The sequence below is a fragment of the Corvus hawaiiensis genome, chromosome 3 (genome assembly GCF_020740725.1).
Source record: "Corvus hawaiiensis isolate bCorHaw1 chromosome 3, bCorHaw1.pri.cur, whole genome shotgun sequence".
NCBI classification, from domain to species: Eukaryota; Metazoa; Chordata; class Aves; order Passeriformes; family Corvidae; genus Corvus; species Corvus hawaiiensis.
Genome location: NC_063215.1, coordinates 1,514,136 through 1,536,683, shown reverse-complemented (window position 1 = coordinate 1,536,683; position 22,548 = coordinate 1,514,136). Strand labels below are relative to the sequence as shown.

The 22,548-nt window shown below is 59.3% G+C and overlaps 3 protein-coding genes and 2 long non-coding RNA genes across 11 annotated transcripts; 4 read left to right on the top strand and 1 right to left on the bottom strand.

Annotated features, from left to right (window-relative positions):
- Window positions 1–501: 501 nt before the first annotated feature.
- DNAJC27 (DnaJ heat shock protein family (Hsp40) member C27) lies at window positions 502–16,023 on the top strand. 4 transcript variants are annotated; one of them, XR_007202488.1, is made up of 8 exons: window positions 502–1,021; window positions 1,377–1,459; window positions 1,848–1,917; window positions 2,265–2,429; window positions 9,363–9,485; window positions 13,573–13,733; window positions 14,308–14,918; window positions 15,375–15,760. XR_007202488.1 is itself a non-coding variant. In XM_048298203.1 (7 exons), exons 1-7 carry the CDS (start codon window positions 935–937, stop codon window positions 14,591–14,593), a joined length of 975 nt encoding a protein of 324 aa, XP_048154160.1. In that variant the 5' UTR covers window positions 502–934; the 3' UTR covers window positions 14,594–15,760. The 4 variants fall into 4 exon arrangements, 3 of the variants coding, with proteins under 3 accessions (XP_048154160.1, XP_048154162.1, XP_048154161.1); XM_048298203.1 differs by having other exon boundaries at window positions 14,308–15,760; XM_048298205.1 differs by lacking the exons at window positions 14,308–14,918; window positions 15,375–15,760 and adding an exon at window positions 13,910–14,248 and having other exon boundaries at window positions 510–1,021.
- Window positions 2,438–3,665, top strand: LOC125323345. The gene is made up of 3 exons (XM_048298211.1): window positions 2,438–2,936; window positions 2,968–3,127; window positions 3,328–3,665. The coding sequence occupies exons 1-3, from the start codon at window positions 2,460–2,462 to the stop codon at window positions 3,663–3,665; spliced, it is 975 nt and encodes a 324-aa protein (XP_048154168.1). The 5' UTR covers window positions 2,438–2,459.
- On the top strand, window positions 3,690–5,447 carry LOC125323344 (fibroin heavy chain-like). 4 transcript variants are annotated; one of them, XM_048298206.1, is made up of 3 exons: window positions 3,896–4,414; window positions 4,652–4,900; window positions 5,109–5,447. In XM_048298206.1, exons 1-3 carry the CDS (start codon window positions 3,896–3,898, stop codon window positions 5,445–5,447), a joined length of 1,107 nt encoding a protein of 368 aa, XP_048154163.1. The 4 variants fall into 4 exon arrangements, with proteins under 4 accessions (XP_048154165.1, XP_048154167.1, XP_048154164.1 ...); XM_048298208.1 differs by lacking the exon at window positions 5,109–5,447 and having other exon boundaries at window positions 3,690–3,922; window positions 4,133–4,832; XM_048298210.1 differs by lacking the exon at window positions 5,109–5,447 and having other exon boundaries at window positions 3,690–4,414; window positions 4,652–4,832.
- On the bottom strand, window positions 5,142–5,674 carry LOC125323347. Its single transcript, XR_007202490.1, has 2 exons — window positions 5,639–5,674; window positions 5,142–5,229 (listed from the first exon to the last, which is right to left on the bottom strand). It is a non-coding gene; the product is annotated as an uncharacterized LOC125323347 (long non-coding RNA).
- A 1,248-nt stretch (window positions 16,024–17,271) lies between the features above and the next one.
- On the top strand, window positions 17,272–18,456 carry LOC125323346. The gene is made up of 2 exons (XR_007202489.1): window positions 17,272–17,405; window positions 17,737–18,456. It is a non-coding gene; the product is annotated as an uncharacterized LOC125323346 (long non-coding RNA).
- Window positions 18,457–22,548: the final 4,092 nt, after the last annotated feature.

The following is a 22,548-nucleotide window of genomic DNA, read 5'->3' as shown; positions in this document are numbered from 1 at the left end:
GGGCGGTTTTGGGTCCGGGACCCCCCAAATTTGTGGGGTTTTGGGGCGGATTGGGGTCCGGGACCCCCCCAAATTTGTGGGGTTTGGGGCGGTTTTGGGTCCGGGACCCCCCAAATTTTTTGGGGGTTTGGGGCGGTTTGGGGTCTGGAACCCCCAAATTTGTGGGGTTTTGGGTCCGGGACCCCCCCAAATTTGTGGGGTTTTGGGGCGGTTTTGGGTCCGGGACCCCCCAAATTTGTGGGGTTTTGGGGGCGGTTTGGGGTCCGGGACCCCCCAAATTTGTGCGGTTTTGGGGCGCTTTGGGGTCCGGGACCCCGCAAATTTGTGGGGTTTTTGGGGCGGTTTTGGGTCCGGGACTCCAAATTTGTGCGGTTTGGGGGCGGTTTTGGGGTCCGGGACCCCCCCAAATTTGTGGGGTTTTGGGGGCGGTTTTTGGGTCCGGGACCCCAAATTTGTGGGGTTTTGGGGCGGTTTGGGGTCCGGGACCCCCCAAATTTTTGGGTTTTGGGGCGGTTTGGGGTCCGGGACCCCCCAAATTTGTGGGGTTTTGGGGCGGATTGGGGTCCGGGACCCCCCAAATTTGTGGGGTTTTGGGGCGGTTTGGGGTCCGGGACCCCCCCAAATTTGTGGGGTTTTGGGGCGCTTTGGGGTCCGGAATCCGCGCCCCCTGGCGCCCCCCTGGCGGACCCTTCCCGCCGCCCAAATCTCGCGAGATTTCCCGCGGAGGTGGTGGGGAGGGGTTGCGGCAGATCTCGCGAGAACTCGCGCGGGGCACCCGGGCTGAGGCGGAAGCGCCGCTCTGCCGCCATTGCTCGCTCCCTTTCGGGCTCCCGCCGCCGCAAGCGGCACCGGCACCGGGACAGGCACCGGGCCCGGCACCAGGACAGGCACCGGGCCCGGCACCGGGCCCGGCCCGCAGCGCCGCGGCGCCGCCATGGAGGCGAACGCGGCGAAGCGGAAGGAGCCGCGCAAGGCGCTGCGGGTTAAAGTCATCTCCATGGGCGACGCCGAGGTGGGCAAGGTGAGGCGCTGTCATTGGCTGGCGTAGGTGAGGGGCAGGTGAGCCGACCAATCAAGAGCGCGGGAGGGCGGGCGCTGTGCTCTGATTGGTGCGTTGGCTTTGCGCTGTAGCCAATCAGAGGCCGGCGGTTCCTTGTTGTTGCTCTCTGGTGGGCGTGGCGCTGCAGATGATTGACAGGTGATTGGGCGTGTCCTCCAGGGAACGCGCGGTTCTGATTGGCTGGCGGGAAGTGGGCGGGACCCGGCGCGGTTGCGGGGCAGAGCCGCGATTCCCAGCTCCTGGAATTGTTGGGAGTTGCCGGGAAATGCGGCTGTGGAGGGATTCCCGCTGGAATTCCCGCCTTATTCCCGGCCAGAGCTGCATCATCAAGCGCTACTGCGAGAAGAGGTTCGTGTCCAAGTACCTGGCGACCATCGGGATCGACTACGGAGTCACCAAGTGAGAGCCGGGAATGGGAACGGGAACGGGAATGGGAGCGGGAATGGGAGAGCGGGAGCAACCCCTGGAGCCGCCAGGGACTCCTGAAAGGGTGGAGCCGGAGGGGCTCGGGATTTCTCCCCGGGAATGGGGAACGGGATGAGAGAGAACGGCCTCGAGTTTTTCCAGAGGAGCTTTGCTTGGATTTTTTGGGAATAATTCCCGCCCGGAAAGGGTTTTCCGAAGGAAGGCAGGGATTTAAAACCCACGTGGATGCGGCTCCTGGGGTCGTGGATGGGCGCCGGGATTGGCTGGATCAGGGCTGGGGATACGGGCGCTCCGCGATCTCCAAGGGTTTTTCCAAGCTCAGCGATCCCGGAATTCCGTGATCTCCCAACGGCTTTTGCAGGGTGCAGATCCGGGATCGGGAGATCAAGGTGAACATCTTCGACATGGCCGGCCATCCCTTCTTCTACGAGGTACCTCCCGATCCCCCCGGGAGCGGCAGAATTCCCAAAATCCCTGAGGATTTCCCCGGCTGGCTCCGGCTTTTCCATGGATGCTCCCAGGGATCCCAGAGCAGCCGCAGCTCCTCTGGGAATCCCCTGCCCAAAATCCCACTCCTTTCCCACGGCAATTCCATCCCCCCCTCCCCCCCCATCACAGAAATTCCGGGGTTTTGGAGGTTTTTTTGGGAATTTTTTTGGGAATTCTGGGGGGGGGAATTCTTGGCTTGTCACCCGACATCCCCGCCCGGGCGATCCTGCAAATCCCAACTTTTCCGCGCCTTCTTCCCACCCCCCCCCCCCGGGGTTCTTCCCGAAAGGTGCGGAATGAGTTCTACAAGGACACGCAGGGCGTGATCCTGGTGTACGACGTGGGATCCAAGGAATCCTTCGATTCCCTGGATTCCTGGCTGGCTGAGATGAAGCAGGAGCTGGGCCCCCATGGGAGCATGGAGAACGTCGTCTTCGTCGTCTGCGCCAACAAGGTGGGGACGGCCGGCGGGGCGGGAACGGGAATGGGAATGGGAATGGGAATGGGCCGGGAGTTGGATCCGGGAATGCTGGGATTGGACTGGGAGTTGGATCCAGGGTTGTCGGGATTGGACTGGGAATTTTATCTGGGATCGTTGGGATTGTCCTGGGAATTGGATCAGGGATTATCCTGGGAAGGGGCCGGGAGTTGGATCCGGGATTGTCCTGGGAAAGGGGAGTTGGGTCTGGAGTTGTTGGGATTGGACTGGGAATTTGCTCTGGGATTGTCCTGGGAAGGGGCTGGGAATTGGATCTGGGATTGTTGGGATTGTCCTGGGAATTGGATCTGGGATTATCCTGGGAAGGGGCCGGGAGTTGGATCCAGGATTGTCCTGGGAAAGGGGACTTGGGTCCGGGGTTGTTGGGATTGTCCTGGGAACTGGATCCGGGATTGTCCTGGGAAGGGGCTGGGAGTTGGATCCAGGAATGCTGGGATTGTCCTGGGAACTGGATCTGGGATTGTCCTGGGAAGGGGCTGGGAGTTGGATCCAGGAATGCTGGGATTGTCCTGGGAACTGGATCTGGGATTGTCCTGGGAAGGGGCTGGGAGTTGGATCCAGGAATGCTGGGATTGTCCTGGGAATTGGATCTGGGATTATCCTGGGAAGGGGCCGGGAGTTGGATCCAGGATTGTCCTGGGAAGGGGAGTTGGGTCTGGAGTTGTTGGGATTGGACTGGGAATTTGCTCTGGGATTGTCCTGGGAAGGGGCTGGGAATTGGATCTGGGAATGCTGGGATTGTCCTGGGAATCGGATCCGGGAATGCTGGGATTGTCCTGGGAATTGGATCTGGGATTATCCTGGGAAGGGGCCGGGAGTTGGATCCGGGATTGTCCTGGGAAAGGGGAGTTGGGTCCGGGGTTGTTGGGATTGGACTGGGAATTGGATCTGGGATTGTCCTGGGTCAGAACTGGGTCTGGGATTGTTGGGATTGGATTTGGGACTGGATCTGGGATTGTCCTGGGAATTGGATCCAGGAATGCTGGGATTGACCTGGGAGTTGGATCCAGGATTGTCCTGGGAAGGGGCCGGGAGTTGGAGCCATGGTTGTCCTGGGAAAGGGAATTGGGTCTGGGATTGTTGGGATTGTCCTGGGAACTGGATCCGGGATTGTCCTGGGAAGGGGCTGGGAGTTGGATCCAGGAATGCTGGGATTGTCCTGGGAACTGGATCTGGGATTGTTGGGATTGATTGTCGTGGGAATTGGATCCAGGAATGCTGGGATTGTCCTGGGAATTGGATCCGGGATTGTTGGGATTGATTGTCGTGGGAATTGGATCCAGGAATGCTGGGATTGTCCTGGGAATTGGATCAGGGATTGTTGGGATTGTCCTGGGAATTGGATCCAGGAATGCTGGGATTGTCCTGGGAATTGGATCTGGGATTGTTGGGATTGATTGTCCTGGGAATTGGATCCAGGAATGCTGGGATTGTCCTGGGAATTGGATCTGGGGTTGTCGGGATTGGACTGGGAATTGGATCCGGGATTGTGCTGGGTCAGAACTGGGTCTGGGATTGGATTTGGAATTGGATCTGGGATTGTCCTGGGAATTGGATCCAAGAATGCTGGGATTGTCCTGGGAATTGGATCCGGGATTGTCCTGGGAAGGGGCTGGGAGTTGGATCCGGGAATGCTGGGATTGTCCTGGGAATTGGATCTGGGGTTGTCGGGATTGGACTGGGAATTGGATCAGGGATTGTCCTGGGAAGGGGCCGGGAGTTGGAGCCATGGTTGTCCTGGGAAAGGGAATTGGGTCTGGGATTGTTGGGATTGTCCTAGGAATTGGATCCGGGATTGTCCTGGGAAGGGGCTGGGAGTTGGATCCAGGAATGCTGGGATTGTCCTGGGAACTGGATCTGGGATTGTTGGGATTGTCCTGGGAATTGGATCTGGGGTTGTCGGGATTGGACTGGGAATTGGATCAGGGATTGTTGGGATTGTCCTGGGAATTGGATCAGGGATTATCCTGGGAAGGGGCCGGGAGTTGGATCCGGGATTGTCCTGGGAAAGGGGAGTTGGGTCTGGAGTTGTTGGGATTGGACTGGGAATTGGATCTGGGATTGTCCTGGGTCAGAACTGGGTCTGGGATTGTTGGGATTGGATTTGGGATTGGATCTGGGATTGTCCTGGGAATTGGATCCAGGAATGCTGGGATTGACCTGGGAGTTGGATCCAGGATTGTCCTGGGAAGGGGCCGGGAGTTGGAGCCATGGTTGTCCTGGGAAAGGGAATTGGGTCTGGGATTGTTGGGATTGTCCTGGGAACTGGATCCGGGATTGTCCTGGGAAGGGGCTGGGAGTTGGATCCAGGAATGCTGGGATTGTCCTGGGAACTGGATCTGGGATTGTTGGGATTGATTGTCGTGGGAATTGGATCCAGGAATGCTGGGATTGTCCTGGGAATTGGATCCGGGATTGTTGGGATTGTCCTGGGAATTGGATCCAGGAATGCTGGGATTGTCCTGGGAATTGGATCTGGGATTGTTGGGATTGATTGTCCTGGGAATTGGATCCAGGAATGCTGGGATTGTCCTGGGAATTGGATCTGGGGTTGTCGGGATTGGACTGGGAATTGGATCCGGGATTGTGCTGGGTCAGAACTGGGTCTGGGATTGGATTTGGAATTGGATCTGGGATTGTCCTGGGAATTGGATCCAAGAATGCTGGGATTGTCCTGGGAATTGGATCCGGGATTGTCCTGGGAAGGGGCTGGGAGTTGGATCCGGGAATGCTGGGATTGTCCTGGGAATTGGATCTGGGGTTGTCGGGATTGGACTGGGAATTGGATCAGGGATTGTCCTGGGAAGGGGCCGGGAGTTGGATCCGGGATTGTCCTGGGAAGGGGAGTTGGGTCTGGAGTTGTTGGGATTGGACTGGGAACTGGATCCGGGATTGTCCTGGGAAGGGGCTGGGAATTGGATCTGGGAATGCTGGGATTGTCCTGGGAACTGGATCCGGGGTTGTTGGGATTGATTGTCCTGGGAATTGGATCAGGGATTGTCCTGGGTCAGAACTGGATCTGGGATCGTTGGGATCCCCCTGTGGGAATTGGATCCGGGATTGTGGGGATTGTCCTGGGAAGGGGCTGGGAGTTGGATCTGGGAATGCTGGGGTTGTCCTGGGAACTGGATCTGGGAATGCTGGGATTGTGCTGGGAATTGGACCAGGGATTATCCTGGGAAGGGGCCGGGAGTTGGATCTGGGAATTTTGGGATCACTGGGATCACCCTGTGGGAATTGGATCCGGGAATGTTGGGATTGGGACTGGGAATGGGATCCCAGTGGGATTATCCTGGGTCAGAACTGGATCTGGGATTGTTGGGATTGTCCTGGGAAGGGGCTGGGAGTTGGACCCGGGAATGCTGGGATTGTCCTGGGAATTGGATCCGGGGTTGTCCTGGGAAAGGGGAATTGGGTCTGGGGTTGTTGGGATTGGACTGGGAATTGGATCCGGGATTGTTGGGATTGGACTGGGAATTGGCTCTGGGATCTCAGGGATCTCCCTGTGGGAATTGGCTCCGGGATCTCTGGGATCTCCGGGATTGTTGGAATCTCCCTGTGGGAATTGGCTCTGGGAGCTCGGGGTGGGAATTGGCTCCAGGATCTCTGGGATCTCTGGGATCTCTGGGTGGGAATTGGCTCTGGGATCTCCGGGTGGGATCTCTGGGTGGGATCTGGGTGTGGGAATTGGCTCCGGGTTCTCCGGGATCTCCGGGATCTCGGTGTGGGATCTCTGGGTGGGAATTGGCTCCGGGATCTCCGGGTGGGATCTCCAGGTGGGATCTCTGGGATTGTTGGGATCTCTGGGATCACTGTGTGAGATCTGGGTGTGGGAATTGGCTCCGGGTTCTCCGAGTTCTCTGGGATCTCCGGGTGGGAATTGGCTCTGGGTTCTCCGGGATCTCCGGGTGGGATCTCTGGGATCTCCGTGTGGGATCTCCGTGTGGGATCTCGGTGTGGGAATTGGCTCCGGGTTCTCCGGGATCTCCGGGTGGGATCTCGGTATGGGATCTCAGTGTGGGATCTCCGGGTGAGAATTGGCTCTGGGATCATTGGGATCTCCCTGTGGGAATTAGCTCTGGGATCTCTGGGTGGGAATTGGCTCCAGGATCTCTGGGATCTCTGGGATCTCTGGGATCTCTGGGTGGGAGTTGGCTCTGGGATCTCCGGGTGGGATCTCTGGGTGGGATCTGGGTGTGGGAATTGGCTCCGGGTTCTCCGGGATCTCCGGGATCTCGGTGTGGGAATTGGCTCCGGGATCTCTGGGATCTCCCTGTGGGAATTGGCTCTGGGATTTCCGGGATCTCTGGGATCTCCGTGTGGGAATTGGCTCTGGGATCTCTGGGATCTCCGGGTTCTCCGGGATCTCCGGGTGGGATCTCTGGGATCTCCGTGTGGGATCTCCGTGTGGGATCTGGGTGTGGGAATTGGCTCCGGGTTCTCCGGGATCTCCGGGATCTCGGTGTGGGATCTCCGGGTGGGAATTGGCTCTGGGATTGTTGGGATCTCTGGGATCTCCCTGTGGGAATTGGCTCTGGAATCTCTGGGATCTCCCTGTGGGAATTGGCTCTGGGATTTCCGGGATCTCTGGGATCTCCGTGTGGGAATTGGCTCTGGAATCTCTGGGATCTCCCTGTGGGAATTGGCTCTGGGATCTCTGGGATCCCCGGGATTGTTGGAATCTCCCTGTGGGAATTGGCTCTGGGATCATTGGGATCTCCCTGTGGGAATTGGCTCTGGGATCTCGGGGTGGGAATTGGCTCCAGGATCTCTGGGATCTCCGGGATCTCTGGGATCTCCCTGTGGGAATTGGCTCTGGGATCTCTGGGTGGGATCTCCGGGATCTCGGTGTGGGAATTGGCTCCGGGTTCTCCGGGATCTCCGGGATCTCCGTGTGGGATCTCGGTGTGGGAATTGGCTCCGGGATCTCCGGGTGGGATCTCCAGGTGGGATCTCTGGGATCTCCATGTGGGATCTCTGTGTGGGATCTGGGTGTGGGAATTGGCTCCGGGTTCTCCGGGATCTCCGGGTGGGATCTCTGGGATCTCCGTGTGGGATCTCCGTGTGGGATCTGGGTGTGGGAATTGGCTCCAGGTTCTCCGGGATCTCCAGGATCTCGGTGTGGGATCTCTGGGTGGGAATTGGCTCTGGGATCTCCGTGTGGGGTCTCCGTGTGGGATCTGGGTGTGGGAATTGGCTCTGGGATCTCCGGGTGGGATCTCTGGGTGGGATCTCGGTGTGGGAATTGGCTCCGGGTTCTCCGGGATCTCCGGGATCTCGGTGTGGGATCTCTGGGTGGGAATTGGCTCTGGGATTGTTGGGATCTCTGGGATCTCCCTGTGGGAATTGGCTCTGGAATCTCTGGGATCTCCCTGTGGGAATTGGCTCTGGGATTTCCGGGATCTCTGGGATCTCCGTGTGGGAATTGGCTCTGGAATCTCTGGGATCTCCCTGTGGGAATTGGCTCTGGGATCTCTGGGATCCCCGAGATTGTTGGAATCTCTCTGTGGGAATTGGCTCTGGGATCTCGGGGTGGGAATTGGCTCCAGGATCTCTGAGATCTCCGGGATCTCTGGGATCTCCCTGTGGGAATTGGCTCTGGGATCTCCGGGTGGGATCTCTGGGTGGGATCTCGGTGTGGGAATTGGCTCCGGGTTCTCCGGGATCTCCGTGTGGGATCTCGGTGTGGGAATTGGCTCCGGGATCTCCGGGTGGGATCTCCAGGTGGGATCTCTGGGATTGTTGGGATCTCTGGGATCTCTGTGTGAGATCTGGGTGTGGGAATTGGCTCCGGGTTCTCCGAGTTCTCTGGGATCTCCGGGTGGGAATTGGCTCTGGGTTCTCCGGGATCTCCGGGTGGGATCTCTGGGATCTCCGTGTGGGATCTCCGTGTGGGATCTCGGTGTGGGAATTGGCTCCGGGTTCTCCGGGATCTCCGGGTGGGATCTCGGTGTGGGATCTCAGTGTGGGATCTCCGGGTGAGAATTGGCTCTGGGATCATTGGGATCTCCCTGTGGGAATTGGCGCTGGGATCTCTGGGTGGGAATTGGCTCCAGGATCTCTGGGATCTCCGGGATCTCTGGGATCTCTGGGTGGGAGTTGGCTCTGGGATCTCCGGGTGGGATCTCTGGGTGGGATCTGGGTGTGGGAATTGGCTCCGGGTTCTCCGGGATCTCCGGGATCTCGGTGTGAGATCTCTGGGTGGGAATTGGCTCTGGGATTGTTGGAATCTCTGGGATCTCCGTGTGGGATCTGGGTGTGGGAATTGGCTCCGGGTTCTCCGGGATCTCCGGGATCTCGGTGTGGGATCTCTGGGTGGGAATTGGCTCTGGGATTGTTGGAATCTCTGGGATCTCCGTGTGGGATCTGGGTGTGGGAATTGGCTCCGGGTTCTCCGGGATCTCCGGGATCTCGGTGTGGGATCTCTGGGTGGGAATTGGCTCTGGGATTGTTGGGATCTCTGGGATCTCCGTGTGGGAACTGGCTCTGGGATCTCCGTGTGGGATCTCTGTGTGGGATCTGGGTGTGGGAATTGGCTCCGGGTTCTCTGGGATCTCCGGGTGGGATCTCTGGGATCTCCGTGTGGGATCTCCGTGTGGGATCTGGGTATGGGAATTGGCTCCGGGTTCTCCGGGATCTCCGGGATCTCGGTGTGGGATCTCCGGGTGGGAATTGGCTCTGGGATTGTTGGGATCTCTGGGATCTCCGTGTGGGAACTGGCTCTGGGATCTCTGGGATCTCCCTGTGGGAATTGGCTCTGGGATTTCCGAGATCTCCGGGTGGGATCTCGGTGTGGGATCTCTGGGATCTCCGGGTGGGATCTGGGTGTGGGATCTGGGTGTGGGATCTCCGGGTGCGGGATCTGTCTCCGAGCTTTCCGGGGCTCAGATCGACGCCGGGAAGCTGCGGGTGGTGGACGAGAGCGAGGGGCGGCTCTGGGCCGAGAGCCGCGGCTTCCTCTACTGGGAGACCTCGGCCCAGAGCGGGGAGGGCATCCAGGAGATGTTCCAGGTGGGAATTCCGGAGCGCCGGCCGGGAACGGGGGCCCGGAGAGGGCCGGGAGCGCGGAGCAGCGGGAATTCCCCGGGATTCGGGCGGGAACGCGGGATAACGGCGCGGATGGCAGCGAGGGAGCGGGATCCGGGATGGTTGGGATCATTCTGTGGGAGGTGGATCCGGGATTATCCTGGGAAAGGGCCAGGAATGGGATCCGGGATGGTTGGGATCATTCTGTGGGAGGTGGATCCGGGATTATCCTGGGAAAGGGCCGGGAATGGGATCCGGGATTGTTGGGATCATTCTGTGGGAGGTGGATCCGGGATTATCCTGGGAAAGGGCTGGGAATTGGATCCGGGATGGTTGGGATCATTCTGTGGGAGGTGGATCCGGGATTATCCTGGGAAAGGGCCGGGAATGGGATCCGGGATGGTTGGGATCATTCTGTGGGAGGTGGATCCGGCATTATGCTGGGAAAGGGCCGGGAATGGGATCCGGGATGGTTGGGATCATTCTGTGGGAGGTGGATCCGGGATTATCCTGGGAAAGGGCTGGGAATTGGATCCGGGATTGTTGGGATCATTCTGTGGGAGGTGGATCCGGGATTATCCTGGGAAAGGGCTGGGAATTGGATCCGGGATTGTTGGGATCATTCTGTGGGAGGTGGATCCGGGATTATCCTGGGAAAGGGCCGGGAATGGGATCCGGGATGGTTGGGATCACCCCGTGGGAATGGGATCCGGGATTATCCTGGGAAAGGGCCGGGAATGGGATCCGGGATGGTTGGGATCATTCTGTGGGAGGTGGATCCGGGATTATCCTGGGAAAGGGCCGGGAATGGGATCCGGGATGGTTGGGATCATTCTGTGGGAGGTGGATCCGGGATTATCCTGGGAAAGGGCCGGGAATGGGATCCGGGATTGTTGGGATCATTCTGTGGGAGGTGGATCCGGGATTATCCTGGGAAAGAGCCGGGAATGGGATCCGGGATGGTTGGGATCATTCTGTGGGAGGTGGGTCCGGGATTATCCTGGGAAAGGGCCGGGAATGGGATCCGGGATGGTTGGGATCATTCTGTGGGAGGTGGATCCGGGATTATCCTGGGAAAGGGCCGGGAATGGGATCCGGGATGGTTGGGATCATTCTGTGGGAGGTGGATCCGGGATTATCCTGGGAAAGGGCCGGGAATGGGATCCGGGATGGTTGGGATCACCCCGTGGGAATGGGATCCGGGATTATCCTGGGAAAGGGCCGGGAATGGGATCCGGGATGGTTGGGATCATTCTGTGGGAGGTGGATCCGGGATTATCCTGGGAAAGGGCTGGGAATTGGATCCGGGATTGTTGGGATCATTCTGTGGGAGGTGGATCCGGGATTATCCTGGGAAAGGGCTGGGAATTGGATCCGGGATTGTTGGGATCATTCTGTGGGAGGTGGATCCGGGATTATCCTGGGAAAGGGCCGGGAATGGGATCCGGGATTGTTGGGATCATTCTGTGGGAGGTGGATCCGGGATTATCCTGGGAAAGAGCCGGGAATGGGATCCGGGATGGTTGGGATCATTCTGTGGGAGGTGGGTCCGGGATTATCCTGGGAAAGGGCCGGGAATGGGATCCGGGATGGTTGGGATCATTCTGTGGGAGGTGGATCCGGGATTATCCTGGGAAAGGGCCGGGAATGGGATCCGGGATGGTTGGGATCACCCCGTGGGAATGGGATCCGGGATTATCCTGGGAAAGGGCCGGGAATGGGATCCGGGATGGTTGGGATCATTCTGTGGGAGGTGGATCCGGGATTATCCTGGGAAAGGGCCGGGAATGGGATCCGGGATGGTTGGGATCATTCTGTGGGAGGTGGATCCGGGATTATCCTGGGAAAGGGCCGGGAATGGGATCCGGGATGGTTGGGATCATTCTGTGGGAGGTGGGTCCGGGATTATCCTGGGAAAGGGCTGGCAATTGGATCCGGGATTGTTGGGAATGTCCTGCCTGGGCCTGGGAAATCGATCTGGAATTGCTGCCATTTTCCGGTGGGAATCGACTCCGGGATTGTCGGGATCGTCTTGGGAAGGGGCTGGGAGCCGGATCTGGGATTGTTGGGATTATCCCAGGAAAGAGTTGGGAGTTGGATTCGGGAGTGTCCTGGGAAAGGGCTGGGAATTGGCTCCGGGATTGTTGGGAATGTTCTCTGGGAGCTGGATCCGGGATCATCCTGGGAGCTGGATCCGGGATTGTCGGGAATGTTCTCTGGGAGCTGGATCCAGGATCACTGGGATCATCCTGGGAAAGGGCTCCGGGATTGTCGGGAATGTTCTCTGGGAGCTGGATCCGGGATCATCCTGGGAGCTGGCTCCGGGATTGTCGGGAATGTTCTCTGGGAGCTGGATCCGGGATCACTGGGATCATCCTGGGAAAGGGCTCCGGGATTGTCGGGAATGTTCTCTGGGAGCTGGATCCGGGATCATTCTGGGAGCTGGCTCTGGGATTGTCGGGAATGTTCTCTGGGAGCTGGATCCGGGATCATCCTGGGAGCTGGATCCGGGATTGTCGGGAATGTCCTGGGAAGGAGCTGGGAGCTGGCTCCGGGATTGTCGGGAATGTTCTCTGGGAGTTGGATCCGGGATCACTGGGATCATCCTGGGAGCTGGCTCCGGGATTGTTGGGAATGTTCTCTGGGAGCTGGATCCGGGATCACTGGGATCATCCTGGGAAAGGGCTCCGGGATTGTCGGGAATGTTCTCTGGGAGCTGGATCCGGGATCACTGGGATCATCCTGGGAGCTGGATCCGGGATTGTCGGGAATGTTCTCTGGGAGCTGGATCCGGGATCATCCTGGGAGCTGGATCCGGGATGGTCGGGAATGTCCTGGGAAGGAGCTGGGAGCTGGCTCCGGGATTGTCGGGAATGTTCTCTGGGAGTTGGATCCGGGATCACTGGGATCATCCTGGGAAAGGGCTCCGGGATTGTCGGGAATGTTCTCTGGGAGCTGGATCCGGGATCATCCTGGGAGCTGGATCCGGGATGGTCGGGAATGTTCTCTGGGAGCTGGATCCGGGATCATCCTGGGAGCTGGATCCGGGATGGTCGGGAATGTCCTGGGAAGGAGCTGGGAGCTGGCTCCGGGATTGTCGGGAATGTTCTCTGGGAGCTGGATCCGGGATCACTGGGATCATCCTGGGAGCTGGCTCCGGGATTGTCGGGAATGTTCTCTGGGAGCTGGATCCGGGATCATCCTGGGAGCTGGCTCCGGGATTGTCGGGAATGTCCTGGGAAGGAGCTGGGAGCTGGCTCCGGGATTGTCGGGAATGTTCTCTGGGAGTTGGATCCGGGATCACTGGGATCATCCTGGGAGCTGGCTCCGGGATTGTTGAGAATGTTCTCTGGGAGCTGGATCCGGGATCACTGGGATCATCCTGGGAAAGGGCTCCGGGATTGTCGGGAATGTTCTCTGGGAGCTGGATCCGGGATCATCCTGGGAGCTGGCTCCGGGATGGTCGGGAATGTCCTGGGAAGGAGCTGGGAGCTGGCTCCGGGATTGTCAGGAATGTTCTCTGGGAGCTGGATCCGGGATCACTGGGATCATCCTGGGAGCTGGCTCCGGGATTGTCGGGAATGTTCTCTGGGAGCTGGATCCGGGATCACTGGGATCATCCTGGGAAAGGGCTCCGGGATTGTCGGGAATGTTCTCTGGGAGCTGGATCCGGGATCATCCTGGGAGCTGGATCCGGGATGGTCGGGAATGTCCTGGGAAGGAGCTGGGAGCTGGCTCCGGGATTGTCAGGAATGTTCTCTGGGAGCTGGATCCGGGATCACTGGGATCATCCTGGGAGCTGGCTCCGGGATTGTTGGGAATGTCCTAGGAAGGAGCTGGGAGCTGGCTCCGGGATTGTCGGGATCATCCAATGAGAATGGGCTCCAGGATTATCCAGGGAAGCGCCGGGAGCCGGATCCTCATCGGATCCCTCACAGATCCCGCTCCGGCCATTCCCAAATCCCACCGATAATCCCACCGATAATCCCACCAATCCCGTCTCCTCCCCAATCCGCCGTCCCCGAGGCTTTCCCGCGGCCTCCGGGGGCTCATTCCCGGCCGCAATTCCCAGACTTTCTACTCGGCCATCGTGGATCTGTGTGACAACGGCGGGAAGCGGCCCCCGGGCGCCTCCGGCATCGGCTTCACGCGGGAGCAGGCGGATGCGATCCGAAGGATCCGGAACAGCAAGGACAGCTGGGACACGCTGGGGGTCAAACCCGGAGCCAGCAGGTGCGGGAAGAGCCGGAATTCCCGCGGGAATGGCCGGGAGCGGGGCGGGAAATGCGGGATGGGGACTGGCGGCGCTCCCGGAATGCTCCTTGTTATCCCTAGGGAAGAGGTGACGCGGGCGTACCGCCGTTCCCGGTGTTCCCTATTCCCGGTTTTTATTCCCGGTATTCCCACAGGGAGGAGGTGACGCGGGCGTACCGCCATTCCTGGTGTTCCACGTTCCCGTTATTCCCGGTTTTTCACTCCCATTCCCGGTTCTTGTCCCTAGGGAGGAGGTGACCCGTGCCTACCGCCATTCCCGGTGTCCTGTATTCCCGTTATTCCCAGTTTTTATTCCCTAGGAAAGAGGTGACACGTGTGTACCGCCATTCCCAGTGTCCCACATTCCCGTTATTCCCCGTGTTCCATATTCCCGTCATTCCCGGTTTTTATTCCCCAGGGAGGAGGTGACCCGTGCCTACCGCCATTCCCGGTGTCCCGTTATTCCCGGTTTTTATTCCCCAGGGAGAAGGTGACACGCGCCTGCCGCCATTCCCGTCATTCCCGGTTTTTATTCCCGGTTTTCTCTCCGCAGGGAGGAGGTGACGCGGGCGTACCCCCATTCCCGGTTTCCATTCCCGGTGTCCCGTTATTCCCATTATTTCCGGTTTTTATTCCTCCGGGAGGAGGTGACGCGGGCGTACCGCCATTCCCGGTGTCCCGCATTCCCGGTTTTTATTCCCGGTTTCCATTCCCGGTTTTCATTCCCTCGGCAGGGAGGAGGTGACGCGGGCGTACCGCCATTCCCGGTTTCCATTCCCGGTGTCCCGCTTTCCCGGTTTCCATTCCCAGTTTCCATTCCCTCAGCAGGGAGGAGGTGACGCGGGCGTACCGCCATTCCCGGTGTCCCGTTATTCCCGGTTTTTATTCCCGGTTTTCCGCAGGGAGGAGGCGACGCGGGCGTACCGCCATTCCCAGTGTCCCGTTATTCCCGGTTTTCATTCCCGGTTTCCATCCCCTCAGCAGGGAGGAGATGACGCGGGCGTACCGCCATTCCCGGTGTCCCGTTATTCCCGGTTTTTATTCCCGGTTTCCATTCCCGGTTTTCATCCCCTCGGCAGGGAGTAGGTGACGCGGGCGTACCGCCATTCCCGGTTTCCATTCCTGGTGTCCCGTTATTCCCGGTTTCCATTCCCTAGGGAGGAGGTGACGCGGGCGTACCGCCATTCCTGGTGTCCCGTTATTCCCGGTTTTCATTCCCGGTTTCCATTCCCTAGGGAAGAGGTGACGCGGGCGTACCGCCATTCCCAGTGTCCCGTTATTCCCGGTTTTCATTCCCGGTTTTTATTCCCCAGGGAGGAGGTGACCCGTGCCTACCGCCATTCCCGGTGTCCCGTTATTCCCGGTTTTTATTCCCCAGGGAGAAGGTGACACGCGCCTGCCGCCATTCCCGTCATTCCCGGTTTTTATTCCCGGTTTTCTCTCCGCAGGGAGGAGGTGACGCGGGCGTACCCCCATTCCCGGTTTCCATTCCCGGTGTCCCGTTATTCCCGTTATTCCCGGTTTTTATTCCCCAGGGAGGAGGTGACGCGGGCGTACCGCCATTCCTGGTGTCCCGTTATTCCCGGTTTCCATTCCCAGTTTTTATTCCCCAGAGAGGAGGTGACGTGGGCGTACCGCCATTCCCGGTTTCCATTCCCGGTTTCCATTCCCGGTTTCCATTCCCGGTTTTTATTCCCCAGGGAGGAGGTGACGCGGGCGTACCGCCATTCCCGGTTTCCATTCCCGGTGTCCCGCATTCCCGGTTTCCATTCCCAGTTTCCATCCCCTCGGCAGGGAGGAGGTGACACGGGCGTACCGCCATTCCCGGTGTCCCGTTATTCCCGGTTTTCATTCCCGGTTTTCCGCAGGGAGGAGGCGACGCGGGCGTACCGCCATTCCCGGTGTCCCGTTATTCCCGGTTTCCATTCCCGGTTTTCCGCAGGGAGGAGGTGACGCGGGCGTACCGCCATTCCCGGTGTCCCGTTATTCCCGGTTTTCATTCCCGGTTTTCCGCAGGGAGGAGGTGACGCGGGCGTACCGGCGCCTGGCGGTGCTGCTGCACCCGGACAAGTGCGCGGCTCCGGGCAGCGAGGACGCCTTCAAGGCCCTGGGCGGGGCGCGCTCGGCGCTCCTCAAGAACATCAAGTAGCGAATTCCCGCCGGGAATCGGCCCCGGCCCCACCCCCGGCATCGGCCCCGCCGCACCGGAGCCGGGAACCGTCGGGAATCGTCGGGAATCGTCGGGATGGGAGGGTGGGAGGGAGGAGCGGCGGCGGCGCTCCCGCATTGCCGGGGGTCGTTCCTGGGTTTTTTTTGGGGGGTCGTTCCCGCATTTCTGGGGGTCGTTCCCGCATTTCTGGGGGTCGTTCCCGCATTTCTGGGGGTCGTTCCCGCATTTCTGGGGGTTGTTCCTGGTTTTCTGGGGGTTTTTCCCGGTTTTCTGGAGTTATTCCCAGTTTTTTGGGGGTCGTTCCCACATTTCTGGAGGTCATTCCCACATTCCGGGGGTCGTTCCCGCATTTCTGGGGTTTATTCCCGGTTTTCTGGGGTTATTCCCGCATTTCTGAGGGTCGTTTCCAGGTTTTTTTGGGTTGTTCCCGGTTTTCTGGGGTCATTCCCACATTTCTGGGTGTTGTTCCCGCATTTCTGGGGGCTGTTCCCGGTTTTCTGGGGGTTATTCCCGCATTTCTGAGGGTCGTTTCCAGTTTTTTTGGGGTTGTTCCCGGTTTTCTGGGGTTATTCCCACATTTCTGGAGGTCATTCCCACATTTCTGAGTGGTGTTCCTGGTTTTCTGGGGGTCGTTCCCACATTTCTGGGGATTATTCCCGGTTTTCTGGGGGTTATTCCCACATTTCTGAGGGTCGTTTCCAGTTTTTTTGGGGTTGTTCCCGGTTTTCTGGGGTTCATTCCCACATTTCTGGGGGTCGTTCCCGCATTTCTGGGGGTCGTTCCTGGTTTTCTGGGGGTTTTTCCCGGTTTTCTGGAGTTATTCCCAGTGTTTTGGGGGTCGTTCCCGCATTTCTGGGGGTTATTCCCACGTTTCTGGGGTTATTCCCACATTTCTGGAGGTCATTCCCACATTCCTGGGATCGGCCCCGGGTTTTTGGGGGTTATTCCCACATTTCTGGGGGTTGTTCCCGCATTTCTGGGGGTTATTCCCGGTTTTCTGGGGGTTGTTCCCGCATTTCTGGGGGTTATTCCCGCATTTCTGAGGGTCGTTTCCAGTTTTTTTGGGGTGGTTCCCGGTTTTCTGGCGTTATTCCCACATTTCTGGAGGTCATTCCCACATTTCTGGGGGTTGTTCCCGCATTTCTGGGGGTTGTCCCCGCATTTCTGGGCGCTGTTCCCGGTTTTCTGGGGGTTATTCCCACATTTCTGGGGGTTATTCCCGCATTTCTGGGGGTCGTTCCCGCATTTCTGGGGGTCGTTCCTGGTTTTCTGGGGGTTGTTCCCGGTTTTCTGGAGTTATTCCCAGTGTTTTGGGTGTCGTTCCCGCATTTCTGGGGGTTATTCCCACGTTTCTGGGGTTATTCCCACATTTCTGGAGGTCATTCCCACATTCCTGGGATCGGCCCCGGGTTTTTGGGGGTTATTCCCACATTTCTGGGGGTTGTTCCCGCATTTCTGGGGTTATTCCCGGTTTTCTGGGGGTTGTTCCCACATTTCTGGGGGTTGTTCCCGCATTTCTGGGGGTCGTTTCCAGTTTTTTTGGGGTTGTTCCCGGTTTTCTGGCGTTATTCCCACATTCCGGGGGTCGTTCCCGGGTTTTTGGGGGTCGTTCCCGCATTTCTGGGGGTTGTTCCTGGTTTTCTGGGGGTTTTTCCCGGTTTTCTGGAGTTATTCCCAGTTTTTTGGGGGTCGTTCCCACATTTCTGGGGGTTATTCCCACGTTTCTGGGGTTATTCCCACATTTCTGGAGGTCATTCCCACATTCCTGGGATCGGCCCCGGGTTTTTGGGGGTTATTCCCACATTTCTGGAGGTCATTCCCACATTTCTGGGGGCTGTTCCCGGTTTTCTGGGGGTTATTCCCACATTTCTGAGGGTTGTTTCCAGTTTTTTTGGGGTTGTTCCCGGTTTTCTGGGGTTATTCCCACATTTCTGGGGGGTTTTCCCACATTTCTGGGGGTCATTCCCGGTTTTTTGGGGGTTGTTCCTGGTTTCTGGGGGTTATTCCCGCATTTCGGGGGTTATTCCCGCATTTCTGGGGTTTTTTCCCGGTTTTCTGGGGTTATTCCCAGTTTTTTGGGGGTCGTTCCCGCTTTTCCGGGGGTTATTCCCAGATTTCTGGGGGTTATTCCCAGTTTTCCAGGGGTTGCTCTCAGTTTCCCGGGGATTATTCCCAGTTTCCCGGGGATTATTCCCAGTTTCCCGGGGGTCATTCCCGGTTTCCCGGGGGTCGTTGGCGCTTCTGGAATTGCGGCTGGAAGCTGTGGGAAGTGCGGGATTCCCAGCAGGGAATTCCCGGCGCGTCCCGGAGCCGCTGGAATGGACTTGGACGCTCCGGAGCTCCGGGAAAAGCTCCGGAATCCCGGGAAAAGCTCCGGCACCGAGGATCTTGATGGATATTTATGGATATTTACGGATATTTACGGATATTTATTTATGGAATTGGGGCCAGTGCAATATCCGGGATTTTCCTACTTCCGGGCAGCTTTTCCATGGATTTTTCCCTTCCCTCAAAATACAAACGAATCCCAAATTCCCGCTTTTCCCTTTTCCGGCGGCGTTCGGGCATCGGAAATCCGGGGAAATCCGGGATCCTTCGGCTCTTCCTGGGGGTTCCTGGGATAAAATTCCAGCCGGGAATCGCTTTTCCCTCCTCTCTGCTGTGGCAACATCCGAGGGAAACGTTGCTCATCCTGAAATCCCCTCCGATTTTCCCTCTGGAAAACCCCCTTGGAATTGGCTCCGGATCCCTTTTCCCCCATCCCAGAATTCCCTGGAATCCTCCCCGCTTTCCCAGCGGAGGAGATTCCCTAAATTCTGCCTCCAAAGCCGGTTTTCCCGGGTTTTTTTTCCCCCCACGCAGGAAAGGGAGCGATCCCAGAATTCCGGACCGGGAATGGATCCCGGGTTTTGGGAGGTTTTTTTTTGCCCAGTCCCGGCATCCAAACAAAATTCCCGCTGTTTTCCCGCTGGAGGAGCGCTTGGGATGCTTTTCCCGCTTTTCCATGGATCTGGGGGGGGGGGGGGGGGGGGGGGGAAGGGGGTGTTTGGAGCCGATCCCACGTTTCCCGCAATCCCGGTGGAATTCCCGAATTCCGTCGTTTTTCCACGCGAAATCCCGCTTGGAAAACCGGGAATTGCGGGAGTCGTGGCCTCGCTTGGATTCCCTTTTCCAGCTGGAGCTGGAGCCGAGGGAAGGCTGGAGCTCGGGATTTCTTGGGATTGGGGATCCCAGCGATTCCCACAGGGATGAGCTGGAGCCTGGCGGGAATCCGGGAATCCCGAATTCCGCATCCCGGCTCCAGCCCTGGCCTGAATCCCACTTTTTTTTTGATGTGGGAAGAGCGACTTTTCCCGCGCCGGGATCCGGATCCCAGAGCCGGGAATCAACACCGGGAGCGCCTCCGAAGGAATCCGGGATGGGAAAACCTCTGGATGCGCCCTCCTGCTTCCCGACATTCCGGGATTTTCCCGGAGAACTCCCGGCGCTGCTCCCGCTCCGGGATCCCGGTGACGTGTCCAGGCAAAATCCAGGGGAAGAATCCTTCCCTGGGATCAGGAATTTTGGTTCATTCCCGCTCCGGAGCCAGGAATTCCCTGGAAAAGCGGCGGGAGCTGTTGGGGTGAGGATGCCTGGGAAGGAGGGGCAGCAAATCCCGGGATCTGGGGGTTCCTCGGGGCTGGCTCGGGTGGGATGTTGGGAAGGAATTCCCGGCTGGGCTGGAATTCCCAGGGAATGCCCGGATCCCTGGCAGTGTCCAAGGAAAGGCTGGAGCAGCCTGGGATCATCGGGGCAGGTGCCGGGGTGGGAATGGGATGGGATTGAAGCTGCGTGGATCCCAGCCAAAGCATTCCGGGATTGTGGGATGCAGGAGGCTCCGAATCCATGGCCAGGGCTTTTTCTGGGAGTCGGGGATGGGAAAGGGAAGGGAGAGCCTTCCTGGAGTGCCGAGATTCCCAGGGAAGGGCCTGGAGGCCGGAATTCCTTCCCGCAGAGGAGTCGGGCTGGGGCTGGATCCAATGGCAGGCTGGGAGAGGCGGGAATGGAGGGATTTCCCTGGGAAAGGGGAGCTCGGGCTGGGATGTTGGGAAGGAATTCCCGGCTGCGCTGGAATTCCCAGGGAATGCCCGGATCCCTGGCAGTGTCCAGGGAAAGGCCGGAGCACGCTGGGATCATCGGGGGAAGTGTCGGGGTCGGACCGGGATGAGCTCCAGGAATTCCGGGCTTCCGCTGCTCCCCGCCCGCATTCCCGAGGGATGAGGATGAGCGTGAGGATGGAGCGGCTGCAGCAGCAGCGCATCCACGGCCGAATTCCCTCGGGAAGCGGCCGCCGCTTCCCAGTTTTTTGTTCCCCCCCCCCCCCCACGCCCTGCAGCGAGAGGGTTACGGGAGGCGGGGATCCCGGGAAAAGCCCTTCCCGCTTCCCTGCCTCCATCCCGAGCTTTTCCATGGCCCCGCTGCCGCCGAGGCGCCGGGAAGCTCCAGCGGGAAGAGGATGCGGGGAGCGGGATAAGGGCGGGCACCGGGATCGTATCCCCGAATCCCGGCGTCCATCCCGGCGTCCATCCCGGTATCCATCCCGGTATCCCACCCATCCCGGCGGGAACGAGGCATCTCGGGAAGGAGCGCCGGGAAAAAGCTCGGGAAGGAGGAGCGGGGAGGAGGCATCGCGACATCTCTGTGGCGGTGCTGGGAAAGCTGGGAAAGCGCCGGGAAGCGGAGCCGGGAAGCGGAGCCGGGAAGCGGAGCCGGGAAGGAATCCCGGCCTCCCACCTGGAATTCCCGAGCTTCCCGTTTTCCCGGGATCGAGGCGAAGCGGCAAGGCCCGGTAGGATCGCGATGCCGCGCGAGTGACGCTGCGCTGAGCATCCCAAACGTTCCCGCGGCCGGGAAAACCGGGAATTAAAGAACCCCGGCAGCATGGCCCGGAACCGCGCCTTCTCCGAGCCGGAATTCTCGGCCGAATATTCCGCCGATTATTCCCTGAGTTTTCCATCGGATCCCGGAGGCGCCGGCATCCGCCGCTCCCAGGAAGCGCCGGCGCCGCGCTGGGGGCCCTGCCCGTGCCTGCCGCATTCCCGGCGCTTTTCCTTCGCTCCCGAATCCTTGGAAAAGCTCTACCAGACCTATTTCCGCCGCCAGCGCCACGAGACGCTGCTGGTGCTCGTGGTGTTCGCCGCCCTCTTCGACTGCTACATCCTGGGAATGTGCGCCGGCTTCTCCCGCATGGAAAAGCTTTTCCCGGCGCTGGCGGCGCTGGCCGGGCTGGTGGCGCACGGCTCCCTCTTCCTGCTCCTGAAATCCCGGCTGCTCCCGGAGCGCCTTTCCCAGAAATTCCTGCCGTGCGCGCTGTGGGTCCTGGTGCTGGCGCAGGTGTGGGCGTACCTGGGGCTGGAATTCCGCGCTTTTCCAGAGGCCGTGGATACGGTGGGATGGCAGGCGTTCTTCGCCTTCTCCTTCTTCCTGACGCTGCCGCTGCGCCTGGCGCGGATCCTGCTGCTCACGGCCGCGTCCTGCGGCGTCCACGCGCTCGTGCTGGGAATCGCCGCGCTCCAGAGGCGCCAGGATAGCGTGGATCGGGGAGCGCTGGCCAGGCAGGTACGGGAAGGGACTGGGACGGGACTGGGAAGGGAGTGGGAAGGGACTGGGAATGGACTGGGATGGCAAGGGACTGGGAAGGGACTGGGAATGGTCAGGGAAGGGACTGGGAAGGGAGTGGGAATGGAATGGAATGGCAAGGGAAGGGACTGGGAATGGTCAGGGAAGGGACTGGGAAGGGACTGGGAATGGAATGGCAAGGGAAGGGACTGGGAATGGCCAGGGAAGGGACGGGGAATGGACTGGGAATGTCCAGGGAAAGGAATGGAATGGGAAGGGACTGGGAATGGCCAGGGAAGGGACTGGGAAGGGACTGGGAATGGAATGGAATGGGAAGGGACTGGGAATGGACAGGGAAGGGACTGGGAATGGCCGGGGAAGGGACTGGGAATGGACTGGGAAGGGACTGGAAAGGGACTGGGAATGGCCAGGGAAGGGACGGGGAATGGACTGGGAATGTCCAAGGAAAGGAATGGAATGGGAAGGGACTGGGAATGGCCAGGGAAGGCACTGGGAAGGGACTGGGAATGGAATGGAATGGGAAGGGACTGGGAATGGACAGGGAAGGAACTGGGAATGGCCGGGGAAGGGACTGGGAATGGACTGGGAAGGGACTGGAAAGGGACTGGGAATGGACTGGGAAGGGACGGGGAATGGACTGGGAATGTCCAGGGAAAGGAATGGAATGGGAAGGGACTGGGAATGGCCAGGGAAGGGACTGGGAAGGGACTGGGAATGGAATGGAATGGGAAGGGACTGGGAATGGACAGGGAAGGAACTGGGAATGGCCAGGGAAAGGGACTGGGAATGGCCAGGGAAGGGACTGGGAATGGACTGGGAACGGACTAGGAAGGGACTGGGAATGGCCGGGAAAGGAATGGCCGGGAAAGGGACTGGGAATGGATTGGGAAGGGACTGGAAAGGGACTGGGAATGGCCAGCGGGGGGTCCCTCCCATGGGCTCAGTCTCTGCTCCGGGAATGGACTGGGAATGGTCAGGGAAGGGACTGGGAATGGCCAGGGAAGG

Coding starts and splice junctions, on each gene's coding strand:
- DNAJC27 (XM_048298203.1), top strand. CDS start 935: ATGGAGGCGAACGCGGCGAAGCGGAAGGAGCCGCGCAAGGCGCTGCGG. Junction 1,022..1,376: donor GCGACGCCGAGGTGGGCAAG/GTGAGGCGCTGT, acceptor ATTCCCGGCCAG/AGCTGCATCATCAAGCGCTA. Junction 1,460..1,847: donor ATCGACTACGGAGTCACCAA/GTGAGAGCCGGG, acceptor CGGCTTTTGCAG/GGTGCAGATCCGGGATCGGG.
- LOC125323345 (XM_048298211.1), top strand. CDS start 2,460: ATGGGAATGGGAATGGGAATGGGCCGGGAGTTGGATCCGGGAATGCTG. Junction 2,937..2,967: donor TGGGAACTGGATCTGGGATT/GTCCTGGGAAGG, acceptor AGTTGGATCCAG/GAATGCTGGGATTGTCCTGG. Junction 3,128..3,327: donor GTCCTGGGAAGGGGAGTTGG/GTCTGGAGTTGT, acceptor AAGGGGAGTTGG/GTCCGGGGTTGTTGGGATTG.
- LOC125323344 (XM_048298206.1), top strand. CDS start 3,896: ATGCTGGGATTGTCCTGGGAATTGGATCTGGGGTTGTCGGGATTGGAC. Junction 4,415..4,651: donor GATCAGGGATTGTTGGGATT/GTCCTGGGAATT, acceptor AGTTGGATCCAG/GATTGTCCTGGGAAGGGGCC. Junction 4,901..5,108: donor GATCCGGGATTGTTGGGATT/GTCCTGGGAATT, acceptor AATTGGATCTGG/GATTGTCCTGGGAATTGGAT.